General features: G+C 46.5%; 2 protein-coding genes across 12 annotated transcripts in view; one reads left to right on the forward strand and one right to left on the reverse strand.

The window, feature by feature from the left end:
• The window catches only part of LOC310900096 (uncharacterized protein), a gene marked incomplete at its 5' end in the record, with an annotated part of 101,050 nt that extends 91,647 nt beyond the window's left edge, over nucleotides 1–9,403 (reverse strand). Inside the window, one exon of the mRNA XM_083837477.1 lies at nucleotides 9,163–9,403. Within this exon, the coding sequence (XP_083693603.1) occupies nucleotides 9,163–9,403 (241 nt within the window). The remainder of the gene's footprint in view (nucleotides 1–9,162) is intronic.
• The window catches only part of NRXN3 (neurexin 3), a 940,418-nt gene that overhangs the window by 561,516 nt on the left and 352,129 nt on the right, over nucleotides 1–26,773 (forward strand). For 2 of the 11 annotated variants that reach the window (XM_083837467.1, XM_083837474.1), the window contains exon 1: nucleotides 9,643–9,887. The exons of 7 other annotated variants lie outside the window; for them this stretch is intronic. In XM_083837467.1, the coding sequence (XP_083693593.1) occupies nucleotides 9,644–9,887 (244 nt within the window). In that variant the 5' untranslated portion in view covers nucleotide 9,643. Of the gene's footprint in view, nucleotides 1–9,485; nucleotides 9,888–26,773 lie in introns of those variants that run through there. 2 more of the 11 variants (XM_083837475.1, XM_083837473.1) reach the window with 2 other exon arrangements.

Below are 26,773 nucleotides of genomic sequence, written 5' to 3' on the forward strand. Positions count from 1 at the left end.
CTGAGGATTACGTGCAGCGTAGGGGCTGGTAGTGGGCAAGAAGCATCTCTGTGTCAGTGCAAAAAAAGGTGTTATACCAAGCACCTGTATATCTGTTTATTTTGTTCATCACACACTGCTGACTGTCTCTTTTAGGTTTTTTTTGGTAGCTTGGGCTGTCACAGAATAGCTATGTTCTGATTTCTGTGCAGGAGGAGATGAGAAAGCAGAGATGAAGCCAGCGACAACATGATTCAGAGTTAGTCATCCCGAAGACCACTCAGTTTTCTTTCATCCTCAGGATAGCCACCACACTTCTGCCAGTACCCTGAAGGAGTCAGTGACAGGCTGCGTGTTGCCTTCCTGAATGCTCATTTTTGGTGACTGATAAAAAGAGAACACGAAAACATGTGATGAAATGTGGCATCTAGTTATAACTATGCAGACATAACCTTAAGGGATGATTTAAGGGATGGATTTGTCCAGGGTGTGGGTGGCTTTTCTGTGACCAACCAGCAGTTCATAAGGAATGGAAATAAGTGTGACTCTTCCACCATAGGAATTTCCTTATTTTTCCCCTTTTCTGGGATCTTCTGTAGTTATCCCTGGTTGACAGTCTGAGGGAGAGATAAAGGGCTACAAAGGAGAGAGAGGGGCAGAAGTAACGTGTGCATGCACGTGTGCATGCACGCATCTGACTAATTTAAACATAATCCCTGTGTTCCTGTCATTAGCTCTTCCCTTTACACTTTACAATGAGTAGCTGGAGTTGTCTGTCTGTCCTGCCCAGTAAATAGCACACCTGTGTCGGAGCAGTTTACACTTATCTGTTGTATACAGGTTATCAGCAAGGGAGCGTGCTGCTCCTTCCCCTTCTTTGTTCCCTCTTCCCGATTTTCACGGCTGCTTGGTGGTTAAAGCCTGTGTATTCCTGATGCCTGCACTTGCTCTGGTGTTAGCCTTTGCAGCTCGGGTCGGGATTTATTGCTGCTGGGTGCCTCCCCCTGCTCCCCCCCCCCCACTAATTCCTTCTCATGTTGCTCAGAGACGAGGGTGCCAGGTGAAGGGAAGCGTTCAGTTTGAGAAAGCAGGCTTCTTGCATCCCTGTGAGTAGCGCACACGCGTTGAATCACGGGCAGGATGGGGGATTTGACAAGACAAGGAAACTGCTGGTGTCTCAGGAGACCTGCAGTGCTGGAGGAGCTCGTGGGGGTGGAGTGGAGCTGGAGACCCTGGGGAATGGTAGGAGGGTGAGGTGCTTTTAACAGAGAGGTGTTTTTAAAGCAGTTTGTGCGCCTTACGTTAATTCTCACTATTGTGCTTTTGTTCAGCTTCTCTGCTGGAGACCCGGTGTCCTAGTAAATCCTCCGATCAGCTGCCATAAGACGACCTGCGGTGTATTTTGCTCCCACATCTTTGATTTGCTTGTGTGGGTGTGCTGCATGCCTTGAGGCATGGGCTTGCTGCCGGGGCCTGTCCTCAGCAGCATTAAATGCACCGGCAGGGAACAGGTGGTTGATACTGTACTGTCACCCATCCCAGCGCAGTGCTGTGGTGACCTAAGCTGCATTTTCTGAGATGCAAAACCTATTAAAAATCTCAGTGAAAAAGGCCTAGTGTCAGGGCTCAGCCGTATTTTCCACATTACAGAATATAAAAATAGAAATAGGTGGCAGGGTGTGAATAAGGGTCCTTCTTCTATGCAAGAGGGACAAAAATCATACAAGTGATGTAAACAGGACTATCATCAGTGAGATGATAGAGGTAACGTTCTTCTGTATGCAGTGCTAATCTTCATCTGGAGGACTGCATCCAGTCTGTGGCGTTGCACTTCAAGAAAAATGTAGATATTTAGGAAAAGTCTCTAAGAAACGAGCAATAATGATCACAGTCTAACAGCCCTGGTTCTCTAAGGAGGAGTAAAACAAATTTCTTTGTCTAGTGAAGACAGACAGCAGAAGTCCTCAAATATATAACGGGTATCCGTAAAGAGAAAGCAAATAATCATTCTTCTGTGAGAGGGCAAGAAATAACAGGCAGTAGTATTGCAATTAAAAGTGAGTGTGACTGTGTGTGTGTGTGTGTGTGTGTGTCTAAGGGCATTACAGATTGCCAGGATGGGAATCCTTAGAAGACTGATAAATTGGGACAGTTTTAAGCTTCAAAACAAAACTTCACTAAACTCATTCATTAACAGCACACTTTATGCTAATGGTTAATTATCAATCACTATCATAAATTATTCCTTCGTATACAGAACTGTTAGTCTCTAACACTTATGCCCGAAGTAACTGTGACTGCACAGTACTGCAGAGCCAATTCCCTGCAGTCGGCACTGACAGCTGTCGCCCTGGATGGTCTAGTTGCAGAAGGTGAAGAGGAGGATGAGAGAAGCTGGAAGTAATGGTGGTTTGTCGTCTTAGCCAACTTCTCTTTTCATGCCCATTGTTTTAATGCTACTTTCACCCTCTCAGACGTGGGATCCTCAACTGCTAACAGTGGTGTTTCTCTTGTTCTTTTTTCCATTCCCTCCGACCCCACCATTCTTTTTGTGCCTTTAGCAGGATGTCCTGCCTATTTGCATCCCATATGCTTATCTTGTCCTTCATGTTGCAACTTTCCATTACTTGGATGCCTCCTATGAACAAGTAAATATGTTGTTTGCCCCTTTGGTGGTCACGTTGCTCACATTCTCAGTGAAATGCTTATATATATTGTAGAAGTATTGCAATATATTATATAATGTTGTTATAATATTATTATATATTTCCTTCTGGGCATAAGGAACGCTGATATTAATTATAGTTTAAAACATTTTGATTTATAGATGTCAGAAGCCACTTCTTTAAAACAAATTTCTGAAAAGGAAAAAAAAAATCTGCTGATAAAGAAAGCTGAGCACTGGTGTATATAGAGCTTCCAGAGACATTGATTCTTCAGCACTGCAAGTTAGACATCACCAGGAATGTCATAGGTGAAGTTTATTCCACCCTGGAGCAGAGAGATGGACTCGGTAGACTCCTGTGGCTCCCTGCCTGCTTTGTCTATTACCAGCCTAGTTACTTGGAGAGAAAATTTCTTTTCTGCCGTGGTTGAGAACAGCCGGGCTATGTTCTGTGTGCCACACTGGGGTTGTGGTGTACCACCACGCAGGTGGTGTGGCGCAGGCACGGTAGGTAGAAATGGCTGCTTCCTCCGGGTGAGGAGATGTTCATCTAACAGGCTGACTGATTGCTGTGCCCTAGTCAGGAGGTCGGTTTGCCACAGACCGTGCAGCATGGGCTCTTTCAGGGTTAAAAGCTGAAGAATCATTCCCCACAGTGTCTCCTTTTGTCCTTCCAATTTTTTAGCTTTGGCTGCTCTGACCTTCTTTTTCTCTTCATCTTCTGCACACTGACAAGGTATACATCTTGGGAAATTACACCTATCAGCAGCTCCCACACGAGCAGGCTTGGCCGCAGGAGACGCTTCACTCTTTGTCTGGCTGGTGGTGAGACACTTGTGTCATTGAAAGATTTTCCCCCTATATCTCTCTTTGCTTTTCTTTTAATTCTTTTTTTTTTTTTCTTTGGCATTCGGGAGACTACCGCAAACACCAGTCACCTGGCAGTTATTGCTGCGAGATGAACAGGTGATTACAGGCAAAAGCCAGGGAAGATGATAGGTGGAAAGGAGAAGAGAAGCAGAGGGGGGAGCCTGTGCAGTGTCTATTAGAGAGCTTGTTTTTCATTAGCACAGAAGCCAGTTTAAAGGAGCAAAAGCAACAGTTTTTTCCAGCTTTTCCTTTCTGCATCAGACAAGATTTCTTTGAGTGTAAAAGTCTCCCTCCTGTTCTCATGAGTAAAAATTAAAACAGTTCCTTATCTATCACAGCAGCTATTTTAACTCCGTCTATTCCCTGTCTCTTTCTAATTCAGCCTTTCAGGTACCATTCGAGTTTTAGATTTCAGAGCTTTTCAGAAATAATTTCCCTGCACTTTTCTTCCACCCTAAAAAATTCATGACATAAATGTTAATTCTGAAGCGTTAATATTTAGCACTAGCATGTAAGGTGCTGGGCTGGCAGACCTTGGACACCTAAATCTAGATCTACAGAATAGATAGTGCCAAGACAACGGTAGGTCACACTTCCTCCCCTGTGCTCTGCTTATGTATCTAACCTTTCGCTGCTGTGAGGCTCACTAGTGGCGAGGGACTGATTGCAGCAGCGTGTTATCCCAGGCAGGGCTCACACCTCGGCTGGGAACAGGCTGGTAGCCTTCACCTGAAACTTGCCAATGCTGATTCTAGGCATAGGGAGAGCAAGGTACACGTATATTTTTGTTTCCACAGACACAATAACTACTTGCATCCATAGTATCAGTTGCTAGGAGTTATGCTAGAGATTAATTTGGCTCAGCATAAAACCTGGCTAATTGCAGAGTTGCCTGCCTGCAAGAGGGGCTCTTATGAATGATAGATAATGCGGTTCTCAGCGCGTGCTACAGGTCACTGCCGTTCTATTCTGGTATCTTCAGTGAAACATAGGTAGTAGTGGTACTCAGGTATGAACTCTGTGACAGAAAGTTAAGGAAATGAAATCCATCAGGCTCCTTTTTTTACACTGGTGATTGAATAGCTATCTAAGGTTGAGCAGTGGGCAACCTCGATTTCTTCAAACTTGGTCATTCTTCTAAGTTCTGTAGTCTTTCTGAGCTTGTAAAACCTTGGATAAAAAGGCACATTGCTTTAAATGGTACAAGAGGTAGAAGTAGCTTCTGTTTCTCGGCCTGGTGAGATTTGAGAGCTCTCACTGAACCCAGCGTGTACTGAGAGTAAAAGGAATAGATGCTGTTCCAGTCTTCCTGGGGGAGAGAGCTCCGCAGCCACACAGGATCAGTTTTCTCACGTGAGATGAGAGCATTCAGCACACTGCTGCCAGGCAGACCAGAGCCCGTGTAGCCCACTGCAGTAAAATACCCCGAGTGCAGGGATTAAAGCCTTTGTGAGACAAAGGGGGAGATGGCAGGTGCTTGGACAGAAGAGATCCTTGTGATGGCTGAAGGAAACCAAACCTAGATATCCTTCATTTAGCACAAAGCACATTCATAGTTAATGATCTTGCAGAGGGTCCAGAATGTGAGAAGGATCTTATCCTCATTTTGAGGCAGCTTTAGGAGGAGGGAGGCTTGGTGGGGCCATGGAGACAGATGAGGTATCTCTGAGGCATACTCAGAGAAGACAGAAAGGAGATTAACAAGCTCAAGGCAGTTGCACTAGTCACTCCTTTGTAAAGTCACTACTGCCAATATCTGAACCTTTTCATTCTCTTAGGTTCACAGACTAGCAGATTTAAGCCAAGAAAGAACTGTTTGCTCATTAAGCTGTCCCAACATATGTTGGCTCATGCCTTTCCAAGCAAGTCTGTAAACTCTCTGGGAAAGGGACTCAGCTTCTGTAAGTTTACACAGCACTGAGTACACTGGATTGTCTTTTGTACATTAATCTAATGAACAGGGCCAATTCTATCATGTTATTGTCAGTTTGCGTTAGCAAATTCTGACGTTGCCTCTTTCTCTATCACAATTGATTAATGATTACCAAAATGTGATATATTGGTGCATTTATTGCCCCCATGCTTGTTCTTGCTTGTTTCCACTAACACAAGACTGTAGGCGTGAAACTTCAGAAAAAAGGCTGAACTTTGCAAGATTTCTGACCCTTAAACTGGACGGTTGGCAGAACTGAATTCGTGTCCCTCATCTTCTGTCAGAGCTCCCCGTGGTTCCTATTGCTTTGGGCTAACTTACTGCTAGCCCAACCTAACTGCTTGTAATCAGCTTGCATTTCTCCTCTCACAAATCAGTATCAAGCATCTGATTGCCCTTCACTGATGTCAGTCCTACTGTCTCTGTTGAGTTTACTCACCCTGACATAAATGAGAGCAAATCTAGGCTCCAGAGCTTCTGTATTAGTTGCTGGGGGCAAACCACAATCCCTTGGGGCTGAGCTGGAAAGAGAATTAGACCTGCCTGTGTCACTGGTAACACCGAGGCTTATGTCTCGGCTTTGGTAGGTAACTTAACTGGATGCTGAACGAAAGCACAGAAGCCCTGAGAACAGATTGCTCTTTTTTTTTTCAGAGATACAGAATAAAACTGAGAGCTAGAGGGACTGCAGCTGGTTGGGGATGCACAGAAAAGGTACTGCACAGCAGCAGCTGTGTCCGTGGTCTTCAGCCCTGTCCTGGCACACCTCTCCCCTCTCCCTCTGGATAAGCAGACGCTGATAATTCCTTGGTGCTGCTGGCTCTTACTGCCAGAGAGGCAGCTCTGACATGGGCAGTGGGGTGCTGGGGACTGCCTCAGAGCACTTCGTTCTGCCAGCAGTGCTGAGGAGCTACCAGTATCCCAGTCACTGCTGTCCTCAGCAGTATTTGAACTAGCTCACTAAAGACAAAGGTGTCTTGTACACCAGTCCTAAGCTCTATACAGCAGGCAGTCTTCTCTGGTTTATTTTATTTTATTTAAGCCTCTATTTTAGGATTGTAAGAGGAACCATCTCTCACCCTCCTTCCTGTTCTTGGGGGGGGGGGGGGGAAGGCAAAGAATGGAACTATTCTGAATCTTGAGAGAAATAGTGCAAGTCAGGGAAAAGCTTTTGGGTCAAAGCCTGTCCTTGCTGACTTTACTCTCTTGACCTTATCATGTAGTGATGCACGGGCTAATGCTGTACCTAGTTAGCCTCTGATGGGTGGAGCCAGCGCTGCCATCTCTGTGGCAGTCACCCCGTACTGCTAAAAGCTAATGGAGATTCCCCTTTGGATCTGGTTTTAGAAAACTGTGTTTTTAGAGTAGAGCTTTTTCAGTTCTGAATGCAGCAAAATAATTAACAACAACGATTTAATGTGAAATAATGATCTATAGAGTTGTACTTGCTGACATGAGTAAGGTAGACTACACAGTTTTCCAGAGCTTGATGCCATCTTGGTCTCTTTCTAGGGTTTTAAAAACCCAGAAACATTTGGTTTATTATTTCTCACCTCTCAGAACATGTTGGCCCTCTGCTCTTGTAGTAAAAGAAACATATATAAGAAATAAAACTACTTTTCTCATATCTGTAGGGAGCAAGGTTATCCTTGAAGGCACCCATCTCAGTTCTGAAGACACCAGCACACTTAGATTGTATCTTTACCCAGATGAACCTAATAGGAAAATAACAATGCCTCTTTTGAAGTAAATCCGTTGGGAATAATGTTGTTCAAACTGTGCTTCTGCCTCTAAACTTCCCCTTGCCACCCAAGAGGGGAAATCGAGTTGAAGTCTGCCCTGTTCCTGCAGTGGTGCTGCTAAATAAATGAGTCACTTGTGAATTACAGGGCAGTAAATACATCCACCAGCACCTCATAAAGCAAGGCAGAGTGAAGTTCCAGTACTTTATGGTGTCACCAGAACCCTGTGATGTATTTATAGCCAGCTTCACAGTTTTTCCTTTTTATTTTTTTTTTATTAATATTATTTTTTTATGTTGTACAGATTGGCTCTCTTGGCCTTCCTCCTTTTTGCCTGAGGCAGTTTACCCAGTGGTTTGTAGCAAAGGAAGGCTGGTAGGCAGAGCTTGGACGGGAGGGCTCCCCAGCACAGGGACGACACACAGCAGCTCCCCGTTTCTCCCGTGCAGGGACTAGCGGGTGTTTTCTGGCTTAGGCCAGGGCAGCTGGAAGTGATGCCCATCTCCTTTGTACACCCCCTGCTCCTGAACTGGTACCTTGGTACGTGAGGAAGAGCTGGTGGCAGAGCGGGTGAAGGCGGTACCTCTGTGTGGGGAAGGGTGAGCGGAGAGCTGAGGGAAGGAGCAGTGACTTGTTTTGGAGCTTGGTAACTCCAAAGTAAGATGGGGATGTGGTCTGTCAGACCATTAAATGGGAATGGAGAGCCCAAGTGTGCTACCATAGGTCAGTCAACAAAGAATGTCCTTCTCGTGTTTTTTGTCTTTGTCAAAAGGGGGACGTCAGCAGCATCCTGATGGGTCAGCAGCCTTTTGTGCCAGGTTATATCTCCCCTCCTCTCCTGGGTTAGAGTTTAATGGTAAAACCAGGAGCATGGGGAGGCTTCTTGTTGAAGACATGATGCTTCTGAGCATCCTGCCACATGCAAGGCAGCAACTCATTTCCTCAGCAAAATTCTGGGTAGTCACGGGTCAGGTGAACAAGTGGCCACCAGAACATGCAACGTGCTCCCCGAGCATACGTGCTAACAGGACGTGCTAGTGAGAACGGAGAACCATGTGCCCGTTCTGTTGGTTTCCGCTCTGAGCCTGTGTCCTGGTCTGCAGGAAGGCAAAGCAATGCCTCAAGGGGTCAAATGGCTTCGTTCCTAAAAGATCTTAAAGACCACCCCGAATCTCGGGTGGCAGCTGTGGGACACACTTCCACAGCTCGCTTTCCAGCTTGGGCACCACAACCGCTGGGCAGACCCAGCAGTATTCCCGACCGACCACCACCGGGTTAGATCCCCTACACTGCCAGCCCCTGGGGAACCACCGGCAGGTGTACGGGAGGTGCAGCGGGGGGCCGCTGGGGGGCTCGGCCCGGTGCTGCCGGGGCACATGGGGCAGGGCCGGGGGGCGCTGACAGGCCCGGGGTGGGGAGGCACTGACAGGCCCAGGCCAGGGCCAGGGCCGGGGCCGGCCGCCTGCGCGCGGCCCCGGCGGGCAGATGCGGTGGGCGGAGCCGTGCCCATCCCCGCCCGGCCCCGCCTCCCCCCGGAGCCAGCCAGTCCCTCTGCGGAGAGCTGCCGCCGCCCCCATTGGCTCGCCGCGGCCGGTACATTTGCATACGGCTCGCCCATTGGCCGAGCCGCTCCCCCGGCTGCGCTTCACCTGCGCCGCCGAGTTGGCCGCACTTGGCGCGCCGGCCGCCGGCTGCCCGCCCCCGGCTCGGCTCGGCTCGGCTCGGCGCCGCACAGCACAGCCCAGCCCCGCCGGCATCCCGGCCCGGTCCGAAGAGCTGGCGCTGCCCCCCCCCGGCTGCACAGGGTTAACCGGCTTCAGCCCTCGGCCGCCCGGACCCGGAGGACGGAGGATAACAATCCCGAGCCGTGTGTGTGTGCGCGCCCGGCAGTTCTGCATTGCAACGCGTGTAGTGGAGAAGCACCAGAACCCCCCTGGAACCGGGATAAAAAAAAAAAAAAATCCACCATTTACCTGGGGTCTCTGGCTTTTTTTTCTTCTTCTTGTTCTTCTTTTTTTCCGCGCTCAGTAGCCCCTCCGAGCTCGGTGCGAGGCAGGGATCGCGGGCCGGGCCAAGTCCTCGAGCGTCCCGGGGGACGGTGCCGGGGGAGCGGAGCCCCCCGCTGCCATGTGCGGCTCTCCGCCGCTCCCCGGCAGGCTCGGACCGGCCGCGGGGCTCCTGCCGCTGTAGCTCCAGCCCCGGGAAGCGGCGCATCTTTCTCGTGGTGCGTGTGCGGTTCCCAACCTCCCCCCTCCCTCCCCTTCCCTCCCCGCACACGCTCTCTCGCCCAGCCACACGCCGTCTCTTTGCCTCCTGCACGCACGCCCGCCCGCCCCAGAGCCTCGGAAGCGACTGTCCTCTCCGCTAGCATGGGTCCCCTGGCATCATGAACCTCGGCCTCTCTCCCCGGCTGGAATCCAGACCGCCCGCCTGTAGGTGCCCCGTGCCTTGACCATGCACCTGAGAACAGACCCCAGCACCTGCCCGGGACGCCGCCCCGCCTGGACCCTGTGGATGTGCTCCCTCTTTTGGGGATGTATCGTCAGCTCTGTGTGGAGTTCCTCTAACGTGGCTTCTTCTGCCTCCTCTTCCTCGTCCGTATCCCAGGCTCAGTATGAGCATCACTTCCACGGCAGCAAGCACCACTCTGTGCCTATCTCTATCTACCGCTCCCCCGTCTCCCTGCGAGGAGGACACGGTGGGTGCCCGCTCGTTTCTTTCTAACCTTTCCGCGGAGCAGCCGGAGCGGCGGCGGGGGAGCCGGGAGCGCCCCGCGCACGATGCCCGGGACTCCGGGGGATGGGGGGGCGCTCACCGACCCCTGCCCGCCGACCCTCCCCGGCCCCCCGAGCCGAGCCGGGTGCCGAGGTCGGGCCGCTTCCAGGGCCAGCTGTCCCGGCCGGGGGCTCCCAGCGGGCCGGGAGGGTGGGCGCCGGGGGCCGGGTCGGGTCCCTTCGGGCTGGCGGCAGCGGCGGGCAGAGGGGGCCGGGGGGTCCCGGCCGTAGTCACGGCGGCCCCGGGGCCTTGCCGGGGACCTGGGGAAGGCGCCCACCGCGATGCTCCTGCCCTGCCCTGCCCTGCCCTGTCCTGCCCGCTCTCATCCTTCCCACTCGGGGTGCACGGAGGGACCCGCCGGTCTCCTTACCCCGGCTCCCCGCTGGGTGCATGCCGGTGGCTTCCCCCAAAAGCTGGTGGTGGGAGATAAGGGGAGTGGGTTTCAGCCCCGGCAGCAAGGGGAATTGGGGTGTGAGGAATGCCAAGGACCCGCCAGCATCGTGCCTCTGAAATGCTGAGCAGCGCCCGGCAGCGGGACCAGCAGTGCCCGTGCCCGGCTCTGCCGAGCCTGCCTGCCTGAGAGGAGTTCGCCTGGGCCCGGCCGACCTGGGGGCTTCCCCTCACCTCCCCCTTCCACTGTCCCCCTGTCCCGTGTCCCTCACCTTCTGCCACCGTGGCCGGGCGAGGCAGGCAGGCCAGGGCCTGTGCCTTTCCCTGCAGGGCTGCGGGTCAGGGGCAGGTCCAGCCAGAGCGAGGATCCTGCAGCAGCCCTGCTCAGCCGCTTTGTAAGGCTAAGGCAAAGGCAGCGGGAGCGACAGACTGGAAAGGTGACTGAAGTCTGCCGTCACACCCAGCGCTGTGCTTCTCCTCCCTCACAGCTTGCTTCTCCCGGGGCTACTCCAGCTGGAGCTCCTCTGGGGCTGGGACAGGCTGGTTCCTCACTTCAGCACAACTGGGACTGCCTCACAGTCCTTGAGCACTGCTGCAACCACCAGGGCTCCTGCTGCCGGTGATTAATAACCGAAATCTGAGTTTCACATGGGTGGTACTTAACAGATGGTCTTGCAGTCTGGCATGGCACTGGTTCCCTTCCCATGTGGGGCCTGAATGTGTTCTGCTCGCTCTTTGGGGTGGAGGTGAACTTAGGAGTGGAAGTGGGAAATTGTGAGGTTGACGGGATGCCATCACTTCTGTCGGAAGAAGTGGCTGCGCACCTCCGGCTCGACCCGCTTTGCCCAGCACCGCTTCAGTCCCAAGCCCTCGCCTCTGCGGCACGGTGCTGTTCTGCAGCGCCCCGGGCTGCCCCCTCCCACGCCGCCAGAGCACCTGCAACCTGCCCTGCAGCACTCCCTGCCACCCTATTCCCGCACCCTCCAGCAGCCCTGCCAAAGCACCTCCTGCTATCGCAGCCCTGCTCTGCTGGAGCTCGCTTGTGACCCGCAGCATCTGCCTCCTGGCTTTCTTCCTGAGCCCATTCCCTCGCCACTGTGCCTCGTCTCAGACCTGCAGTACCAAGCTCCTACAACCCTGCCCATGTTCCTATAGCCTTAACTGGAGGGCCATCCCTTGCTGTGCCATTTGACCTCTTCATGCTGCTCTGCTGCTCATCCGAGGGCTTATCCGTGACACTCCTGGTTTCAGTGTCCCTGTAACCCCTGCGCAGCTCTGCCAGCACATCCTCCTAGCACCTACTGCAGCCATGTCATGCGGCATTTCAACCTACCGTCCCGGGGCTCTCCCCTCCCTTCTCTCCTTCCAACCTGTCTTCTCCCTCCCTTCTGACACCAGTTCTTCTTATTCTGACCCTGTTCAGGCATGCTTTTTTAGCTAACTGAGTGCTCCTGTGATGGAAGGGGATAGTGAAGTCTGGCTCATAGGTCACTTGTGAGGAAAGGAGAAAAGGATGTTCCAAAATGTGATAGTGGTTAGCCTTGACATAAAATGCAGGTGATAGTCTGCGGGAGAGCCCATAGTCTGTTTCCTGGTCAAGAAATGATAGTTCTTTTCTCCCTGATGACTTTTCCATCTGCCCTGAAAACCCAGCAAAGCCTCATTTAAGAGCCCTGTGCAAAAGCTGTTATCAACTTCAGTGAGAGACAGGCATTTTTTTCAGTATCCTCATTGCAGTAAGGAATCAAGGGAAATGGAGAGCTCTTGGAGCTCAGGCCAGCACATAAGCCAGCATGAGTTGTTTTTTTTTTCCTCTCCTACTCATGCCATGTAGCAAAACTGGCTTGGGCCCCCCCTCCTTTGGCCAAGAGTAAGGGGAAGAGTATGAGAGAGAGAGAGATGAAAAGGAGACCACAAAGACAGCTGGTCTTGTAAACACACACATGGTTTATTTTTGTGTTTTCTTTCTCTGTTGCATGACAGAGGCCCTAGGAATTTGTATCTGTGACAGTGCTGAGGACTCAGATCCCTAGGAGGTCGTACGCTCTCTGTGCTTGTTGGGATTTTGATTTTTTTCTGTGCTGGAGGGAAATAAAAAATTCCATCTGACTCCTGCCCTGCTCGGTGGCTACGTGCTCACTGACTTCAGAAGGAAGGGGTTCAGGACCCCGACCACCCTGCCGTGCCGCCTTCCAGTCCCGCAGTGCCGGCCGCCGGCGCTCAGTTTTGTATCTAACTGTGTTTTGCTTTCTTTCTGACGCATCCCAGTAGATTTCAATCTGTTTGAAGTAGTCTATTAGTATCTAGAACAGAGGAAAAGTAAACGTCTCCCAAGCGATGAACGCTTGTTTGGAGCCTGTGTTCAGCGCTCCTTTGAAATCGGTCAAAACCCTTCCTGTGGCTTAACGTCAGCAGGACCAGGTGCAGGTTGTGCAGTCCTCACAGTACTGGTGTAAGGAGAGTTAATCCTAAACACCAGGCTGGTGCTTGCCGGTAGTCGAGCTGCAACCTGCAGATGTACTGCTTTGCACAGCGCGTCGTCTCAAGGAGAAACTCTTTGTAACAGGCTTACCTCCCCGTCAGCAGGTGAGCAAACCCGCACCGGCAGGGGTGTTCTGCAAGGCAGAAGAAACCTTTTTTGCACATGAGGAGCTCTCCAGACTGCCACAATCTTGCTCCCCAAACAGCAGGAAGGGAAAGGCACGATGCCTCTTTGTTTCACCGAGTGCTCTTGGGACAGAGGGATGATAAATGTCCAACCATGGAACAAAGTTGGGACTGTGTTTACTGAAAATCCGCGTGTGCAGAATCCTTCTTCACGCCCTTATTTAGCACCCTGCTGGGTCAGCTGCTTTACCAAGCCTGCAGCACTGGCTTCACAGCCCCTCTTTCCATGTCTTCGTCACCTCAGCTGCTAAATAATGCATGCCTGATCAGGTTAACAGATAAAATGAAGAGATTTGTGTATGTTTTGTCTTTGTGATGAATTAATTACTTTGGTTTTCTGGCTGTAATTTCCTGCCCCTCTTTAATGGGTGGGGGTACAGGGGTGCACAGAGGTGATGTGTGATGCATTGTGCAGGTTGCCTCAGCCCTCACAATGCTGCTGAGCAGGGGCAGCTGTGGGAGAAATGGGGATGTGGGGGAGCATTTCTCTTTTGGTTTTCACCTTGCAGGGGCTAGGCTCGTTCGGGCTGTTGGACAAGACACAGCAAAACGTGAAGGTTTGTCACAAGGACTGGCACCGAGCAGTCAGTCACCAGATCTTGCAGGTGTAACTGCCAGGTCTTCGTCAATTCTCGGAAGTCTTGTCGTTTATATGAAGCTTTTCTATCTCTAATGTCATTCTTAAAATTAGCACATGAGAACGAATGCTTGGACAAATCGGGGAGTGTTTCCATGAAATGGGCAAGCACTCTGCAAACCCATGTCAAAGCTTGCCACACACGGTGGCGAGCTGTGCCCCTGCGCCCTCTGTACAATACACACGCTCTGCTTCTTGTTGTTCCTCCAGTGTGACCTCTTCCTTGTCTGAAGTGTCTTTGTTATTCCGATCCAGCCTCTCTGTACAATAGAAAACTAATTCCCCGTCCCTGGCACTGCCCATTCCCCAGTACCGAGCTGGACCTTCGCTGTTCACCCAGGAGATTACTTTGAGAAATGGTTGGCGCTTTAACAAAAGGGAAGAAGTCTTCCTATACAGAACAGTCAGTGATCCAGTAAAATTAACTTCATTCAGAGCTTAAATTAGGGTTGCAGTTCAGTTCTGCAAAAGTGAAGAGCCAGAAGTCTGTCTACTTTCCGTGTCTAGTCTCTGTCAACAATGAAGCCTGTATTTTCTGCAGACTGGTGACTGTATGCTTGGATGTTCGGATTCCTTCCTCAGAGCCATTAACAATAACTAATATTTTTAAAGAAAGGTGAGGTCTCTTTAAATTGTCTGAAGCTGGTTATCCAGAAATTTAAGCACCAAGACTCACTAGTCCCCCTTAGTTTCGCTTAAGTGTCTCCAGCTGAGCTTCCCTTTTTCCCCTGTGCTGAGTTTCCATAGCTCTTCTGAGAAAATGCAGGATTTGGTAGTTGCACACAGGAAAATTCTGGTATACACAAAGGCTGCTTCCTCAAAATGAGGTTACTATTATTTTATGCATTATTAGCATAAAGCAGTTTCTACTAGGGTGCTTTGACTTCTCATTCTGCCATCCTATGGAGTGCTCACAATTCGCTGTTCACGATATGGAGCAGCTTGTGTTGATCTGTAAAATCACAGCTTAAGTCTGTTCACCTGCTACTTGATCCGGTGAGATCTCAGTGATTTTATGAAATGTGGAACGAGAAGCCTAATGTTACCGTTGGACCCTGTCATACTGATTTAATGTATGTCTCTCTGTTCTTTGAAACATGTTCAGAACTGTGCTGCTGAAGGTACTGTTTCTTAAGAAATCTTTCAAAAAAAACCCCTTCTGATAGATACTTTGTGTTTACTCAACATTTCGTAGCACATTTTGCGAAAGTGGGATTGTTAGTCCTGAGTCAGAATTAGATCAGGGCTTTTTTCCTCCCTGTATTTATTTTTTTTTGCAAGTTAGCCTGGAAAGAGGCTCCTTCTTCACTTTATCATTTCTGCTTTTGGATAATATAGCCCTGACTTGTCAAGCAACTGCCACACTCTGCTGCAGAGGTGACTGCATTTCAAAGACAGATGAAGGATTCTGCTGTATGCTCTGTATAGACATTGAAGTTGTAAAGAATATTGGGATATGTGACTCAAGCTCCACAGTCAGAACACTGCAAAATGAGAATGGTACTTTTAATAGTATTCACACGCTTAGGGAAAAAAAAAAGTGGAAGAAAATATTCTTAAAGATACCGGTTAGTTTTCCTCCCCCTCCCCTTCTTTTGCTGTAGCATGAAAACATATGCTTGAATAGTGCTATGATAGTCACCAGGATATTACATACTGTGCTCTTGGAAGCTTCTAATTCTTCACACAAGTCTTACTAGAAGCAGGAGGAAGCACCTGGGTAATCTCAGGTGGGAATACCCCAAAGGACATGATGGTCCCCAGCTGGAGGTGGGGCACTTCCACAGTGTGTTCCTCAGAGGGTGGCTGCGTGAAGAACTGGAGTTTTTCAGTGCAAAGAGTGTGAGTTTTGTCTGGGAAGTAGGGTGGGTGATGGGTTTTTATTCCCTCCATTTCCATGTGCTGTGACCCAGGAGGACCCTGTCTAGTTGCTCAGGATGGTAGACCTGTGCTGGTAGGCAGGTATTCTTTGGTTTTGCATTTCAGTTGTTCTGGAGGGCTTTGGTAACTGTGAAAGATCACTTGAACTAAAGAGAAAAAGGTGGTTTTCCTGTCTTCCGTGTAACCTCTACACACAAGACTACAGGCAGTTGACCAGTGGCTCAGGCTTACTGTGTGACCTTGCTGAAACACTGCCTTTTTCTCTGGCTTGTTTTCTTTGTCGTGAGACAAAGGCAAAACCATTTCTCTCCTAGGTGAGGTGAGCAGTCCTGGTGCACCTGTGTGCTTTGAGATCTCTGGCAGGGAGCCACAGAAATCCTGATATTCCCCTTGTGCTTTAGATGCATTGATGTCTGCTTGAAGGACAAGCAAGACATCTGCGTGTTCTGGAGGTAGATCCCAGCCACATCTTCCCCTTGGCTCAAAAGCCCGGACAGGCTGTAGTGCTGGTGCCACCGCCGGTGTTCCTGAAGAAATCAGCTGCCTGAGCCAGGGGCCAGCAATTCACCACGGCTCCCTCACCACTCACAAATTACTTCTCTTGCACTCTCTTTGTATGTGTGTTGATTTTGCACATTAAAACATAACTACGTATACCCCTGAGTGACTTTCCCCCAAACTATGAATTTAAAGTACTTCCGACACTGTCTTTTAGAATTTGAATATAATTATATGCTTTGGGTGTAAATTGTGGTTTTTGCTACATAAGAAACTAATGGAAATGATCTGCCTGTTCCTGTAGTTTACAGATTATACGCTTTATATCTGGGGATGTATATTTAGGCTACTTTTCTGTATGGTATATTAAAATGAAAATGAAGTTGGTGTGAGCTATAGTGGTTGCTAAGCATGAATAGCAGGCTGATAAAGGACATTACTAAATTGATCCAGTGCTAAGGTTTATTTAACATCTACTTTTGCACCTTTCATCTGTTTGCATTCTTGATGATGGAGAAGAGGAGGATACGAAGTATTTCACAGACTATAGAGGACCATGTGTTGCAGAAGCTCAAGCGACAAGGTGAATGAATCAGAAAGACGTAAGATGCTGCTAAAAAAAGATCCTCCACTTATTCTGTAAATACCGCACAGTAAAGAATTGGGGAAGACTTTGTTTTCTGGAAAGTTCAGGAAAAGAGTACCATCAAGCTGACTTGCCTGCTTATCCTCAGGCCAGGGTCCATGTAACAACTGCAGAGGAAATCAGTCTCCGCTCTCTCCTTGGAAAATGTTTTTTTTGAATTTAGAATGGATTCAGCATATCTACATCAAGCAGATCAAATGATCGGAAGGGGAGAGGAGGAGAAGGGTGTTTTGTTTGTTTGTTTGTTTGTTTTTTTCCCTAACAGTTTGAGCTTTATCATCAATCTGGATGACATCCCCCAGTTGGCTGGACCTGTTTGGCGAACCCTTTGGTTCCCTGCTCACCTGCTGCACCGCCTAGTGAGTGTGTTCAGGACTCCCTGTTGTGGCTGGATCCTGCAGTTAGAGCAGCCTTCTGCTTCCACCCCATCTGGTTTGCTTAATGACCCCAGCCAGAGGAGACCTTACAGAGACGATGTGTCTGGAAATGTTTCCATCTATCTGGGTTTGCTGTTTCAGCTACCAGATGTTTCAGTGCAAACGTGTACTCCACCATTGGAGAAGGCTTCCAACCACACTATGAGGGCAAAGCAGCTGATTATAAATATTTTCTGAACAGTGTTGTGAAGGCACTTTCATTCCCAAGATTACTGGAACTGCCCTGAGCTCACAGTTATATAGACACATTTTCTGACTTACAAGTGCTTTGGATCTTTTGATACCTGGTGAGGTAAAAATGGAAACAGTAGGTGTTTTCTTATTGATTTACTTACCTAATGGTAGCCAATCTTACACTTTTCTCACATTTGGATTATTCTGCTGATAATTATGATGTCCTAGGCTTTCACAGAAGAGTTTGTGGACTCTTCATTTCCACTGAGTACAGTGCTAAGGAATGCAGGGGGCCTGGACAGGACCTAGAGAAATCTGAAGTTTATGTGGCCAATATCTAGTCATCTGCCTCCTTATCTCTCTGTAGGACTGCAGGGTAACCTGCTGCTCCCCCAGTGTCATCTTTTCTGTGCAGTTAGGTAACGAATGCCAAAGATATTCCAAGTTTCCCTGATGTTTCTCCCTTGTCTGCAGTCCAACATATTTCTATCAGTGTAAGTTTGCGAGATACTGATGGCTTTGAATGCCTTTTCACTTTTTATTATCTCACCGCAGAGTCTGCTCTCCTTCCTGTGCCCTCATGCATTCAGAGGCAGTTCATTAGAGGCAAGGAAAAGGCAAAGAAATTAATTTTCCTTGAGAAACATATTCAGCACCTTATAAGGGCTTGAAAAAGAGAAACAGAGCATAAAATTCGTACTATTTTCTTTTAAATTCTTTTTTTCTGATGTTCATGGATGATCACAGAGAAAAATGTCTGTGCCCTGCAAGCATCCCTTTACCTGGTGATTTGCTTTTCTGACACTAGGTACTGCGAGCAAGTCAGGCTTGCAGGAGCCTGGAACACAGTAAGGTAACGGGGGTGCCCATCCTCTAGAATGGATGTTCATTGGCTTAGGAAGAAAAGGATATGTCATATAAGTAAGATCCAGGTGGCAAATTCTGCTCAGATGAGTGCCAATAGTGTGTATGTATAAGCTTATTTAATTTCAGACAATTGTTATTCCAGACAGGTTGTTTTCTACTTAACAAGCCATAGACTCAGGCTACTTTTCCTGGTCATTCATTAGGAAAATATACGCTGGCAAAATGAGCCGCCTCCCCTACTGAACTGATTAGTACTCGATAGCTGATTTACAGAAATGGTGAATCATGAGCCCTTTGGGAATCCTTGTTGAGCACTTCTGCCACTGATGTCAGTGAAGCCAAATTTCACTTTGCAATGGGAAACGCTGAAGAGGTTTTTCCTGGGCAGCAGCAGTAGGGAGAACTGGGGACAGAAAACCCCAGATGTTTTCCCTAGCTCTTACAGTACATTGGAGGGATATTTTCAAACTTTGTCACTGCTGCTTGGTCCTTTGAATTTCGGGAACATCACAGTGTTATGGCCCTGTCTTTGCATGAAGTTCTGGCAGCTCATCCTAGTGGTGACCTGAGAAGGACAGGTAACTTTCCATGCAGCCAGGTCTACAAAGAAATATTAATCCTCATCCCAGGAATATGTTGTCTGAAAAATGGGAAGTACCTGCACTGCGTGGTTAAATGCAGTGTTTTGTTTCAGTTACTTCTTTCTGAGAACAACTGATTCTCAGCATTTAGTGAGTGTTTCATTTACTGCTGCAAGGAGCGCTATGGACATGCATTTCCCTTCACTGGTTCCAGAACGTTGGGGAATTTTTGGAGACACCCACAGAGCTGTCCACATCACCCTTTACTTTCAGTGTACCCTATTCACTCTATTTCTTCTGTCACTGGTTAGGTCTTGTCTACAACTGTTCAATCAGTTCATTTTAACAAAAATTGTGAACTAAATTATCTGGGTGATTTCAGCTAGCAAGGGAGAGAACGGGAAGGGAGAGAAGAGGAGGAAGATGGAAATTAAGATGAAGCGTAAATCACTCAAGGGTACAATTCCCATTCTTTCTTTCTCTTTAATCAGAAGTAAAGGAGGTAAGGATTATCAGAAGATAATCCTTGATAAGATAATTAAAGATCCAAGTAGTTCTCAACAGAAGACATGGACCATTTGAAGCTGGAGGAAAAACAGACTAAGTAAAGAAAAAGGAAATGGAAGGGGAGTCTCAGAGCTCAGCAGCATGGTTGTCCTGTTGGTCTGAGCTGAGGATGTTCAAGGTGCTCTGCAGAAGGCTCTCGGGTCTGTAGCTTGCCCGCCAGAGCCCTGTGCTGCTGATGTTTGGTATAATGTCATCTTTTAGTCACTTTTTTTTTTTCTTTTTACCTTGGACCTAAATTTGACAGTGTTCCATTAGTTTTTACAAATCCAGCTTATTATGATGATTGAAACACCTACTTAGCTTAATTCTTATTTTTTACCATTGCCTGTGTTCTTATAAGTCTTATTGCCAATATCTAGAATGAGGCATTAATACATTTGGTTTATTACCTACTTTTCTAAAGAGTCAAGTCACTTTCTAAAGAAGTGTTTTCTGTGGAGAGAAAAGGGGCGGCTTCCGCTATTGCTTGGCACGGGAAGAGCCATGAAATGCTTCCTCTGTGTTGCTGAGCGGGTCGCTGGGACAAGCCCAGGTAGGGGCTGGGCTGCGCTGCGGTGTGCCGTGATGCCTGGGCTGTGCTTTCCCTGTGTGTGTTCCTGTTTTGTACAGGCAAGAGCAGTTCTGTTCAAGTGCAGTGTCTGAATAGTGGGCATTTTTCTTTGCCCCCCTCAGTACGTGTACGTAGGGATATCTGTAGTATTTCTCCTCAGGGAAGCTTGCTTCACTTCAGAAACCCTGTCTGGTTTTTATGTTTCTGTTGAGGTTTAGGATTATGCGTAATTCATGTCCATGGGGAAGCTGTGTACAGATTCCAGAAAAGGCCAGGGGCTGTGTGTATAGAATATTTCCCCCAAACGCTGAGTTAAGACAAAGCAGTCATATCTGCAGGAGCAATTTGTTTCTTCTTTTATCCCATTTCACCTCTCGAGTGACCATCCTACAGCAACCCTTTTCTAAAACCTCTGTAGATTTCCTGTTGGATTCAAAGGCACCTTCTAGAGAGGCTGCCTCAGTCCCTGGTCTTCATGTAGCTGAACTTGCCTGTGTTTACAGAAGTCCTATTTAGTCAAGAAACTTAAAATATGGCAATAGAAAGCGAGTCCCTGCTGTGATGCCACAAGCATCATCATCATTTTATGGTGTAGTGCTACTGATTTCTGTTTATAATTATTTAAAAAATAATTATTAAGAATATAAAATTAAATAGTTATTATTACTTATATGATCCTCATATAAAAAACAATGCAGTGCAATGGATGGCTCTTGTATAAAATAAGATTTCTGTTTTTCTCTGTTTCTTTCTGAGATACTTCAAGCAAGGAAGATGAATTCCCTACAGTTTGCTGAGGAAAGATCAGGACTGTGCAGTCATTCCAAAAGAGTTTGTGGAAAGGTTTTAGGATCCTGCCATGCAGGTCTAGGCTCTAAAAATTCACAGACGAGACTGCAGCTGTAAGATTATTTGGAGTCTTACAGTCTACAGCCTTGTAGGTTATAGTCTTTCAGTAGCAGAGATTCAGGAACTAAAAAAGATTTTTGGTTTATATTACAGTTGAGTCATGCATTCTGTTGGTAATCTCTGAGGACGAGATTTGGAAAATGTATGAGTAAGTGTAGAAATTTACTGATAAAGAAATCCTGCATTAGGATTGAACTAAGCAAGGGACTAAAATGTCCCAGAATGCTGAGCTGCAGATAAACTCACAGTACAATCAATGACATGTCAGCACCAATTTTGGTTATATGTTGATATGCAATTAGAAAAGACATATCCAACCTGAAGGAAGAAATTAATCACACAAGATGATAAGAATTGCCATACACATTGGTCCATCTGGTCTGGTATTCTGTCTCTGGCAGTGGCCAGTGCCAGATGCTACAGATGGACGCAAATAACCTCTTTGATATGTTTAATTGTATATCCCAAGGGAGGGTTGTGTTTTTTTTTTTCCTTGACCTCACGAATGATTATCACCTTATGTTGTAAAGAGCAGAGAAGACTTACTGCAGTTTTATCCTAGTTATTAAAATTTCACTCGCCATTCTTAAGTTTATTTCTTATGATAAATTTTTGCTTAGCTATTTTTATATTGCTATCTCAAAGCATTTTATATAGCTTATTAGAGCATCACAGGATTGATAGAGGGCAAGCAACCAGTTTTTGTATTTCTTGTTCTAAGAAGAGAAAATGGGGCATGGAGAAAGAAAGCAGTTTGCTGAGTCAGAAACAGTTGCCACATTTAAACAGCCTGATTTCTGCTGAAGTCCCTGGGTTTGCTGGTTTTTGTCACTTGACTTCAGACCATCAGGGTGCCTAATCAATAGGCTTTTGTGGATAATAGAGTTTAGGCTATCTGAATGTGGCCGTGCAGAGCCAAACCTGACAGTAGAACCTGGCACTGGTAACGTCTTGTCCACTGCACCATTCACATTGCTTTTACTTTGTGGTGTGGCTGTTTCTGTTCAGGATTTCCTTGCAGAAATAAGTGCACAGGGAAAGAAGGCACATGCATAGTTAGTGTCATGCTGCCAAGAAGTGTTGACTGTCACCTGTGTACTGCTTGATTAATCCACACATAAACCTTGACTCCAACATCTCTCAGGTACTTGTGATTATTGTTTGTGGGCAGGTCTTTGGTGCGATGTGTGTGCATTGGGTCGTCTTGGAGAATTTGGTTCACTGCATACGCATTGTAGCATTGAGCTGTGCAATGAGCACAGGAAAACTGGATGTCCAGAAATGCCAGACACATGTACACAACCATTTAGCTTCCTCAGTCAGAATTTCCAGGTAGAGGCATAAGATGTGTTTGGGAAAAATCTGTGCATATGGCAGCCATACTTCCTCTTCCCAATAGAAACTTACATCAGTGAGTTCAGAGGATTGGAAATACATGGTATTTGCATGTGAGAGTGCAATACACATTGCTCTGCAGAAAAGCTGGATTTGTGTGTATTTGTGTGTAATAAAAAAAAAAACTTCAGGCATGCTAAATGCTGGCAAAAATGTTTTTTTTCTGCCTCCAAACTGTATAAAGTCAAGCCTGTTGTGTCCATTTTCAAACAGCAGCTGCCATGTACTCACAATGTTTCAGTTGCAGCCTATGGTGCATAAAATTAAGTCCTTTCTATTACGTGTTTTCTTCTAAACTAATGTAAGCCTCCCAAAGAGCAACTTTCAGGTAAGAATATCCTAGAGGCAGAGTGGTCTATGCAGAAGTAACTTCTGAATATGACTCCTCTTTTGACCATGCTTTCTGCTCTAGCTCTAGCAGAGCTCCACCTCTACATGCCGTAAACTCACAGGTGGTAGCGTCGAGATGAAATATGTGTGTATTTCCTAGAAGTTTGGGAGCCATAATCAGCCCAATCTTACTTTTTTTAAAAAATTATTTATTATTTTTATTACAAACCAGGAAACATTTGGCATCAAGACAGAATGTATTGTATTGGCATTGTGTTCCTGGGAGGCCAGAGGTGCCCTCGCTGGCACAGTCTGTACCTACATGGCCAAAGAAGTAGTTGTCATCTGTAGTTCCCAGTTTCAGCCTCAACTGTAGCAGTGTGCAGAGCGTTCACGTACATGGTGCTAACCACAGATGAAAATATTGATCTTTTATATTTATCTAGCTATTGGCAGACTCAGCAGCAGAAAAGGAATGCCAGGGAACATCTGGTCTGGGCAGAAAGGACTTCATTCTGTTGTTGGAACCTATGAAGTGAGTAGGGTAGGGTATAGACAATGAAGGGCTGTCCCATATAGTATATTCAATATTTCTTTTTCTTTTCACTCAGTGAAATGTGTCCACTGTGTCTAAAGGAGGGCAACAAAGATGGTGAAGGGTCTGGAGGGCAAGATGTATGAGGTGTGGCTGAGGCCCCTTGGTTTGTCCAGCCCAGAGCAGAGGAGGCTGAGGGGAGGCCTCATGGCGGCCTGCAGCTCCCTCACGAGGGGAGCGGAGGGGCAGGCGCTGAGCTCTGCTCTCTGGGGACAGCGACAGGACCCGAGGGAACGGCATGGGGCTGGGACAGGGGAGGGTCAGGCTGGGGGTTAGGGAAAGGTTCTGCACCAGAGGGTGGTCGGGCACTGGTACAGGCTCCCCAGGGCAGTGGTCACGGCACCGAGCCTGTTGGAGTTCAGGAGGCGTTTGGACAAAGCTCTCAGACACATGGGCTCATTGTTTGGTGGTCCTTTGTGAAGCTGTGAGTTGGACTCGATGATCCTTGTGGGTCCCTTCCAACTCAGGAAGTTCTGTGACTCTATGATTCTATGAAATAGGACAAACTTCTGAAACGTTGAAAATGTTGAGCTGGCTATTCGAGGGAATTTAGAGAAGGTGGGTCCAATTTTCTGCTTTCAACAGCTACTGCTCAAAGAACATAGATAGATCATATCTTTATGTGAGACATCCAAGCATCTCACACAAAATTACTGTAATATAACCCTTCCTCACAAATACACCATTGTATATATACATTTGTTCATGACTTAAAATCATATACAGAACCTTTAACAGAAAATGATAGGAAAAAAAATAAAATAATTGGAAGTTGTTTTCCCAGAACTCATTCCTTCACTGAAATGCCTGTAGCCCTCAGTTTACCTCCACAACAACCTTACTGAATTCATCACCATAAACAAAATTCATTCCGTGAAACCAAGGCACAGACAGCCTGGTTTGTAAATTCACCACAGTAAAATGTCATAACAAAATCATCCAAAGCCATGGATTTAACAGATAGTCCAGGATGTGGCATACTTCATCCAGTGCTGCAAAGGCCCTCATGGGATGTAAGCTGATGGGACCAAAAGCCTGCCCTGTACCATGGTGAACTCGCACAGAGCTTCAGTAAATAGAAATATCCAGTTAATAGTGGGAGAACATTTTTCACAAATAACCACTCTAACCTATCAGCCCTGATCCTCAAGGGAGTACTTCAAAACAGTTTCAAAAGATCTTAGAAACTAAAATTTGTAACTCTGTTAGACTCTAAAAATCAAGGGCTTGATATAGTAATATTGATTTACAGTATGTTATATTTCTTCTTACATGCTGCTGCCTGTGAACTCCTTCATGTCCTATAGACATTAATTAGTTCTCTCTCTCTCCAACGGAGGGGCAGATCATATTACCTGTCCTTTGCTAGTACCACTCCCCACAGATCTACAGGTAGCAGTGACCTGTTCTCTCAGATTAACTCATTTCTTAACGTAACCGTGTTCAGTTCAGAGCGGATAACCTAAACCTGCATGTAGCTTTGCATGTTGCCGTTGCTCTTTTAGATCTGATTATTGTTTTGCATTTTCTTCTTCTATGCCAGTTGGACTACTAAAGGCAAACCTTGCTCATTTATATCCTTTGATCATCGTACTTATAACAACATCATTACAAGAGTTTCAATCTTTGACATTTTTAAACTTCATTAAGTATTTATTAATTAAGCTTTCTAAACAACACGTATTTTTAATGAAACTTGAAACCTTGTTGTTAAATGCCTAAACTTTTAAAAAACTGGATTTAGAACAATTCCTATAAATAGCTTAGTTCTGATGAATTACCTTCCAGTGGAAAATTCTTAGCCAATGCTGGTCATAAAAAGATTTGGACACAAATGCAAGTATAAACGCTCATCTATGCCATTAGAACCATTCTGAGAGCCTGGGTTACATGAGCATTAATCCATTTAGAAGGCTCCCAAAATAGTTGCTGTTATTTCTCCCTTACTTGATACAGTGTGGCTTGAACAGTGGAAAGAATGAGAAATATTTGTGGATATTTGCTGTAGGTGACTGGGGCTCTGCAAGCGAATATTCTAAATCATTCTCAAGTTTTTAGCTTTAAAACCGGATGTGTGTTGCAAAGTGGTTCTGATGTTGGGATTTTATTGAAGGAGATTTTTTTAAACTGAATTTGGTATAAGTGGAATTCTTAAAAAAAAAAAAAAAAAAAAGGGCATTCGAAGGCCATGGAGCAGTGTGGTACATCAGTAATGTGTTCGTGATATTTTTTTAACCATCACTGTGAAGTAAACTTTAGGTTTTTCCAGTCTGTGGTTGTGGACATCTTCAAGTGTTGTTGATTCTGTTATGAGAGTATTTCATTGTGAACTTCTGTGCTAATTCTGCACCAAGAAACCCAAGCCTGTAACCGGCTACTAGAGCAAGCCTGCATCATGGGTCAGTCCCACCTTTGCTGCTAGATGCCATACCATAATGTTTTAGTGGTTAATCGTAAATAAATTTAAAGTCTAAACAATTCACTGTTTAAGCAATATGTTGTTTAGGATAAACAATATGATATGTTAATGCAGTACTTTACAATGCTTTATTTGGGCAAATACGAGTCACATTTGCATAAATGAATAATCCTTGCATGTATCTACGCGTTACGGATATGCACACCTAACCTAGATGTTTTAAAACTTGTTTCTCCGCGGCAGTTATAGAATAGAATATGTAATTTCAGTGGGATCACAGATGTGTGGCACATGACTTAGCCTTCATTTTGTAAGATTTCTGTCTATATTTTTCTTAGAAAACTGTTTCTTGACTAGCATCATTAATGCATAGCTGTGTGCTTGACAGCAGGGTCTGGGAATCTGGATCTGGATCTTCCATTTTCTGTTTTTAGTCAAGTAATTTTCTCCTGTGTATGGGAAGTGTGATAGTGACCTAGCTTTTTAAACCCTTTTGAGATGCATAGCAATTTTTGACTAAGTCAAGTATAATTGTAAGTGTACACATAGAAAGAATGATATATGTCTTATGTCTTCATATGCACATTATATCTAGAAGAGAGTCCTTGATTTTACCCTTAACTTGCCTTTCTTCAAACAGCATATACCAGAAACTTAATCCTCTGCATTGTGTGGTTATTGGACTAGGTATTTGAGGGTATTTTTAAAGTGTATATTCATTAACAACCTGATCTTATCCAGTTCCACATTTAATCTATACTGAGCTGCCTAGATGTTATTCATATTCCCCTACCAACAGCAAGTCAAGGTCTTGGGGAAATAGACTTGATGCATTCTGCTTATCCCCGATAGTTCATCATCTGAGATAAGCCAGGGTTGTCTGCAAACTGCAATCTCATCAGGCAAGCTCAGATAGCATCTCACTTGACTTTTTTACTTATTCCATTAACACTACTGTCCTGGAGATTTGGGTTGCTCAGCTTTACCACGCTGGCAAGCACAAATGATTGACAGAGGATAGAGCCATCATTGGCTCCCCTCTAAACATGACAACCCTTTTAGTTGTTACACTGAACCTCTCTGAGGCTGTGCTCCCAGAGAGCACTTAAACAAGAGAGAGAGGAAGGATCACAGTGTAGTGGCTTTTGTGACAGCCGTGTACCATTACATCAACATTTAAAAAGATCTAAATTCATGTCTCAAGAAAGGTTTTATTTTCTCCCCTTCTGTAGTTGTTTATTTCCAATACAGGTGTTCGGTAGTTCT

Source organism: Anser anser, assembly GCF_964211835.1.
Source record: "Anser anser genome assembly, chromosome: 5".
Lineage (NCBI taxonomy): Eukaryota > Metazoa > Chordata > Aves > Anseriformes > Anatidae > Anser > Anser anser.